The sequence below is a fragment of the Brassica oleracea genome, chromosome C9 (assembly GCF_000695525.1).
Source record: "Brassica oleracea var. oleracea cultivar TO1000 chromosome C9, BOL, whole genome shotgun sequence".
Classification (NCBI taxonomy): Eukaryota; Viridiplantae; Streptophyta; class Magnoliopsida; order Brassicales; family Brassicaceae; genus Brassica; species Brassica oleracea.
In genome coordinates, this window is record NC_027756.1 from 44971073 (window position 1) to 44978832 (window position 7760).

At 38.2% G+C, this 7760-nt stretch overlaps 1 protein-coding gene across 1 annotated transcript; it reads right to left on the reverse strand.

Moving 5' to 3' along the window:
• Positions 1 to 3402: 3402 nt before the first annotated feature.
• Positions 3403 to 4881, reverse strand: LOC106315137. The gene has a single exon (XM_013752898.1). It carries the CDS (start codon positions 4879 to 4881, stop codon positions 3403 to 3405), a length of 1479 nt encoding a protein of 492 aa, XP_013608352.1.
• Positions 4882 to 7760: the final 2879 nt, after the last annotated feature.

Below are 7760 nucleotides of genomic sequence, written 5' to 3' on the forward strand. Positions count from 1 at the left end.
ATGATATCAGGTAGTGGATGTTCAGAAAGACTGAAGAAGACAACCATCCTGCAGGAGGTATGGGAAATTGAGAGGCTCTCCATACTTCCTTAGCATACGAGCAGTGGAATAACATATGACAAATTGTTTCTGGACCTTGGTGGCAGACGGGGCAAGTAGGGTCTAAAGGAATTCCCCCGGTGCATAGTTGTGCTTTCACCGCCAGGGCGCCTGATAACACTCGCCAGAGAAAGTGTCGGAGCTTTGGGGACGTCTTAGATTTCCAAAGCTTAGACCACAGCTGCTTTTCTAAAGGAAGAATATTATTTGAGACCCCTGATCTAATCTCTGCTAACGATTCCACCAATTTGTAACCGCTCTTTGAGTCATATCTCTCATTCTTTGCTAGACCCCAGATAACCGAATCAGATCTATTAATGGCAAATTTCGAATTAACGACCAATTCAACGTCTTCCTCTGCAATAACTTGGCGTACAAGGTTGATGTTCCAGGAGTTTGAAGGTGCATCAATAAGGTCATGAACCGTCAGAGTAAGATCCACGACTGCATCTTGTCGATATTTAGGAGGACGTGGCACTGGGTCCACTAACCAATTATCGAGCCAGACCCTTGTATCTCTGCCATCACCAATCTTTTTCACCAAACCTGCCTTAAGAAGTTCCCGCCCATGAATAATGCTCCTCCACGCGTACGAAGGCCGAGCTCCTAAGCTGCAATCCAGTAACTCAGACCTTCTGAAGTAACGATGCTTCAGAATACGCGCCAAAAGGGAGTTTGGAAACTTCCATATACGCCATTCATGTTTAGCGAACAGAGCCTGGTTAAACATCTCAATGTCCTTGAAGCCTAACCCACCCAATTCTTTATCTGTGCATAATTTTTTCCAGGCCACCCACGAAATTTTCTTCCTATTATTGCCACTACTCCACCAAAATTCAATCATAGCGCTCGTCAACTTCTCACAAACTTCTTTAGGGAGTTTGAAACACGACATCGCATAAACCGGTAATGCCAAACCAACCGATTTTAACATAATCTCCTTCCCTCCTTGAGATAGTGATTTGGAAAACCATCCATTAAGACGACCTTGGAGTTTTTCACGTATAAAGCTAAGGAGCTTCCTTTTGGATCCACTAAAACACTCGAGGAGACCCAAATATGAACCTTCACCTCCTTCTTTCTCAATACCGAGAATAATTTTAATCTCCTCCTTCGTCTCTTCCGGAATAAGAGAACCAAAGATCACAGACGATTTAAGGTTATTAACAAGCTGACCCGATGCTTCCCCATAACGTTGGATGCAGTCAAGAATCTCAGCAGCCTCCACAGCATTGGCTTTACACAGAAGTAAACTATCATCCGCGAACAATAAATGATGAACTGCAGGGCAGGAATCAGAAAGTTTAACACCATGTAACCGACCAGCTTCTTCAGACGCGTTCAGACAACTGACCAATGCTTCCGCGCATAGGATAAAGAGGAACGGCGATAACGGATCACCTTGACGAATGCCTCTTTCTGGTTTGATGTAACCATGAGAGTTACCATTCAGCAATACTGAGAATGAAACTGAATTGACGCACGCCATAATCCATCTGATCCACACTCTGTCAAAGCCCATTCTTTCAAGTAGAACCTCCAGAAAATTCCACTCAACGCGATCATACGCTTTGGACAAATCAGTTTTAATTGACATCCAACCCTCAGCCACTTTGGTGTTTGTCCTCAAGCCGTGGATCATCTCATGAACAATCAGAATGTTATCAGAGATGATGCGCCCAGATACAAAGGCCCCTTGTGTTTCAGAGACTATCTCAGGCAAGATGATCTTCAGACGGTTGCACAAGATTTTTGATATAATTTTGTACTGAACCGAGTAAAGACTAATAGGTCTCATGTCTGTCATACGAGATGGATTTGTAATCTTTGGCAACAAACTTAGCTGGGTGTGATTCCATCCTTCAGGTATGACCGAAGACCTAAAGAACTCTTGTATTTCAGCAACTAGACCCGGGCCGACGATGTGCCAGAACCGTTGATAGAAGATACCAGTTAAACCATCCTCCCCGGGCGCACTGCTGCCCTTAACATCAAAAGCGGCTTTCTTAATCTCCTTTGCAGTGACCGGTCTCGTCAGACAGCTGTTCATATCATTCGTTACTCTGCTCTGAAAGCCCATAAACAGAGTATCCAAGTCATGTGGGTTAGAACTAGTGAACAGATCTTTAAAAAACTCCACTGCGATGTTGCCTTTAGCACCTTCAGAGAAATGTTCTCGTCCCATCTCATCCAATAACATAAGGATACGGTTCTGGATCCTTCTTCCTTTCACACAATTGTGAAAATATTTTGTGTTACGATCCCCAGCCCTGAGCCATTCTTCACGGCACTTCTGTCTCCAGAATAACTCCTCCTCTCGCAAAGCCTCAGAAAATTCTTGCTTCACACGTTTCATCAAATCGAAGGAAGGGGAGATCTTCGCTACTTCATTTTCTAAGGTAGCATGCAGACGAGTGATTCCGTGTCTGGAGTTCATATCTGACCTTTTCTTCCACCTCATGATGCTCCTCCGGCAACGTCCAATACGATCCATCGTACTGCTGTGCTCCCCATTACCTCCATCCCAACTCATACGGACCATGTCTTCGAATCCTTCTCTAGACAGTGTACGTTTATCAAAGAAGAATCTACTTTTAGAAGGGTTATCTCTTTCCAGTGCGAAACATACTCTTATGGGTCTGTGATCAGAGGCCCAAAGCTCCAAATACTCCATATTCGCACGAGGGAATAGAGAAAACCATTCGTCGTTTCCAAATCTTCGATCCAAACGACATTGCACCCAACCGGTTTCACGCTTACCTGCCCATGAAAGACAGTTCCCGGAATGTCTCAGTTCCTTCAGCTTACAATTTTGAATCAAATTCCGGAAGTTCCAAAAGGAAGACTCATCACGTGTCACACCTCCACACTTGTCATCATTGGAGAGCAACTCATTGAAGTCGCCGACTAAGACCCAAGGTTCATCTCTTCGCAGCCCCACAGACTCTAGACGATCCCATACCAATTGTCGTCTTGCTACCACAGGGTCCCCATACACACAAGACATAAAAAAGAAAGATGATCCAAAAGCCACCTTCAAGTCTATTATTCTCTTATCACTCGAGAGTACCGCAACTTGATAAGAATCCTTCCACATCACCGCCAACCCACCACTCAGCCCTTCTGGTTCCACCGTAAACAAATGATCATAACCTAACTGCTTCTTCAAACCCAACATGTAATCAGACTTCTGTTTTGTTTCCATCAAAAATATAAAATCCGGGTAATGCTTCCTACGAAGTTCCCGGAGGAAACGAACTGTCTCGATGCTTCCTGCACCTTGACAGTTCCACGCCAATATGCTCATTGGGGAAGCAGCGGCTTCAATACGGAAGCCACCGTTGAGTTGGAGATTTTTTGGTTTTTGTTCTCTGATGAAACGGTAAGGAAGCCTGCCTTCTGTTTCGAGCTCTGAGCCAGCTCCGTGTTCTGTGGTGTAGATGTAGAAACAGGTGATTTCAAGGAACCGCTTGCAGCTCTCCTCTTCCATGACGGAGGACGTCTTCTTTGTGCCTTGTTCGCCCCTAAGTTCCCGGTGACTCGCCCCTCCGAAGAAGAGCCAAGCTGAAAACCCGAAGGAACTATCGGTGCGGAACGAGTTGAGAATTTAGACGCCGAAGATTCTGTATCCTCGTCACTCTTGTCTCTGATCTGGAGGGGAGCCACACCCTGGGATGAGTTCCCACACTGTTGTGATTCTAGAAGTTCAGTGTAAGAGAAGACATGCCCTTTCCCTTTATCTAACTCCTTAGTGATGCGTGTCAGATGGACAGATGAGGCCGCCATATTCTCTGAGATACCTTGTTTAACACGTTCAATACGAGCTAGGCGTTCAGTAGGGTCAGAGTGAGAAATGTATAGCATTGCCATTTTGCGGTCCGCAGCCGACAGCTCTGGAAACATCAATGGAAACCCTGGAGGACTAGCAGGTGGTTCATTAATGATCGGACCTCCCTGGTTCACACGAGGAACATCCGAAGACTTGGGAGCTTTGTAAACTCCTCTCTTGAGCAGAGGGCATCTCATTTTCTCGTGAGTCAAACGGAGACAATGGAAACAACGCTTATGGATCTTCTCATACTCGAATTCAATAGACACCGTTCCTCCTTCAACAGTGAGTTTGCGAGAGGCTTTTGCTGGGTTGTTTGTATTGAATATCACCAACGCTCTTATGTAGTCCTTCGTATGTGAGATTTTTGGGTCATAAGCAATTTCTTCCACCATTCCAACTTCTGAGGCGAGCTTATACATGGTCTCAGAGGTGAAAAAATTCACCGGGATGTGCCTGATACGTATCCAGATCATCATGGACTGAAGGAAGTCCTCCGGGGGGTTGGCAGTCCATCTTTCTAAGACCATGGCCCAGTGATTATAAGACCACGGCCTATCCTTCAAGACCGTCTGTAAGTCCTCTTCTCTTTGAAACACAAACTGGAACCTATCTCGAGAGAGAGCAATACCCCGAACCCGACCATACACCCTCCAAGCCATTGGTATGTACTCGATCATCCTTTCCATGGATTGACAATCCGGATTCAAAAGACGGCCTAGAAGACTCGTTTCGTTTTTATCGAAGACTCTGAATTTTGGGTTATCGGGGAGGGTAAGGGGCTCCTCCTCGTCAAGCGACATAGCTTGGATAGCTTTCTGAAGTAAATCAGCCATATTATCACGATCACTATAGCTTCCGGCGACTACTACAATCTGAGACTGCGAGGTGGTAGGAAGTAGGTCAAACGTAATTGACGCAAAGTTGCCTTTAACCTCACAATATTCAGTCATGATCTTTAGAGAAATCATGCTAAAAGGAAACTAGATATCAAGGAAAGGTAAAAAGGAAATGAAAATTTCACGAAAAGAAAAGGCCAAATTAATTTGAGAAGTTTGCCTTGTGAGATAGGAAACCAGAGAGCTGTGATTAAGGGGAAATTAATACTCCAAAAGAAAAAGAGAAAAAGGGAAAAAACCGTAACTGCTGCCGGTAAATGAAACCCACTCACAATGAGGAAACAAATATTAAAAAAAGGCAAGAAACACCAAAAAGGCAGTACACCAGAAATCGCCTAAAAATCACCCTCCAAAGTATTTATCAAAATTTTAAAACCTTATATTTCACGTTATCATAAAATAGTATTAGTTATTTTTAGAAACAAACGTACATATGTTTTTCTTTTCTTTTGGGGTGTGGAATACACACACGCCATATTTGATATACAGTGGACCCTCTGTAAATTAATAATGTTGGGACTTGGAAGTTTTATTAATTTATAGAGATATTAATTTACAAAATTTTCTTTATTTAGATTTTTTATTTTAAAATATATTTATTCTAAGTTACAAAAAAATATTTGATTTTAGTGTATAAACATTAATTGTTATTTTTTTAAATTTTAAATTTATATTATTTTATTATATTATTTGATGTATATAATATATATTTTACATATAATATTACGAAATCTCATCAAAAATATATTAAGTGTTAAAGAAATATAAAGATAACTTCATTGTGAATATAAAACACACAATATAATAATATGTTCTTACTTATAAAAATATGTATACATATAAATTATTAATTTATAATTTTAATGAGACCATATATTTACATAGAATTTCCTAAAATATTATTATCTTATTATTTTATCGATTTATATCAAATTTTGAACCGGCCCAAATTGGGACCGGCAAAATTTATTAATTTATAGAGATTATTAATTTATCGAATATTAATTTATAGAAGTTCTACTGTAGTTAAGTACTCAGATTTATCCTCACGATACATACGTTAATATAATTAGAAATATTAACAATATAAAAACTCTAAATGGCCTTGCATTTAAATTGAAATGAAATTCTTTCTTTGTATTGTTTTTTCTAGAAAATCAATAAATTCGTTTATAAATCTTAGTATATAGTTGGTGATTTTTAAGATGTTTTTCTAAAGTACAAACTAGATTTTGACCTACGCTTTTGGGTTATAAATAAATTTGGATATGAATTAGTACTTTAGGTATTTTTCGTCTTTCGTTTTTTCAGATACTTTTTTTTTTGCTCCTAAATATTCAAACTGAGCTAGACTATTACATACCCAAATTACATGTATTTTAGAGTTATTTGCATTATGGACTCGAACTAACTCGATTCCAAACGGAACCAAACTAAACTATAACCGAAAATATTTCAAATACGTAATTGGATCCAAATGTCGAGGACTCGAATAATTTGGATTTAAAAGAAAAAGAAAAATAATTTACCCGACCTAAACCGAAAACCGAATGAGTATTCTAAGATATCCGGAATGTAAATATATATTAGTTATATTTTAAAATTAGGCCGGTTCAGGTATTACAAACATGTTTCAGATACATTGGTTATTTGGTTATTTTCAGATTCATATACATCAGAACCGAACATATCCATATTTGGGAGGACCTACTCGAACCCTACCAAAAAACTCAAAACTCTAATACCCTAAAGAATTGACTCGTACCCAAATGGGTACCCGAATGCTCATTCATACACTTAGGTCTGGACGTTTGGGTTTTTGGGTTGGATTTGGTCCAATTTTTTTGGATATGGGTCCTTCGGATCCTAGAAATTTGGATCCAATAGGTATTCGTAAATTTTTTTCTGGTTTGGGTTGGTTCTGATCTATAATTAAAATACATGTACAATACTCTTAATTTTTGGATCCATATTGAATTCATGTATTTTCGGATCTTAAAAGTACATGGTATACCCAAACCCTATAAAATTTAGTCGAAATTTGTTATATATATTTAAAATTTTACAAAATAACTTAAAATAAACTATTAATAATTAAAATAAAATATTTTTAAACTCTAGATTTTACATTTTAAACTTCATATTACTTGAAAATGTTAGAAAATAATAACAAATATTGTTTGTAAAAAGATATTTTAACTAAATCACAAAATAAATATAGAAAATAGAACACAAAAATCATAGTTTTGAATATTCATGTTTTTAAGTCAGGTATTAATTGGCTTTTATCGGGTCGAGTCTATTCATTTTTTTTTGGGTTCAGGTTCTTTCGGATAGAAGAATTTCCGATCCAATAAATACTTTATATTTTCGGTTTGGTTTCGGATCGAATATTTTTGAATCGGGTCCGGTTCGGATTTTTAGGTCCGGGTAAAATGTCCAAGCCTGTTTGATTTTGATGATACAATAACTTCTTTAAATTTTATACTAAACCGTGGCAAATCTTCACTAAATAATTATAGAAAATTTGTGGTAGTTTGAAGTTTATATGTGGATATTTTGGTCTATTTCATTTATAATGAATATGAGACTATATTTCACATATATTTTATGCTTCAGTATATTGAAAAATAATGAGATCATGCAAGTATATTATTAGAGTTACGTTTTACCAAAGCTGTTAGATATTTGGTAAGATCCAGTAATCTTAGTTTAAATAAAATCCAAATCATATATAAAGATCTCAATTAAATTCAAATATTCAATCATCTGAAAGTTATAAGAAATTATTTGATCAATTAGGTAATAGTAGATTTTAAGCTTTATATTAAATTATTGTAGTTAAATGGTTTGTTACGATTTGTTCCAATATCATACCAACGTGAGTTTTTTTACAGTTTATTCAAATCATCTCTGTTGATCTCAATTTTTTT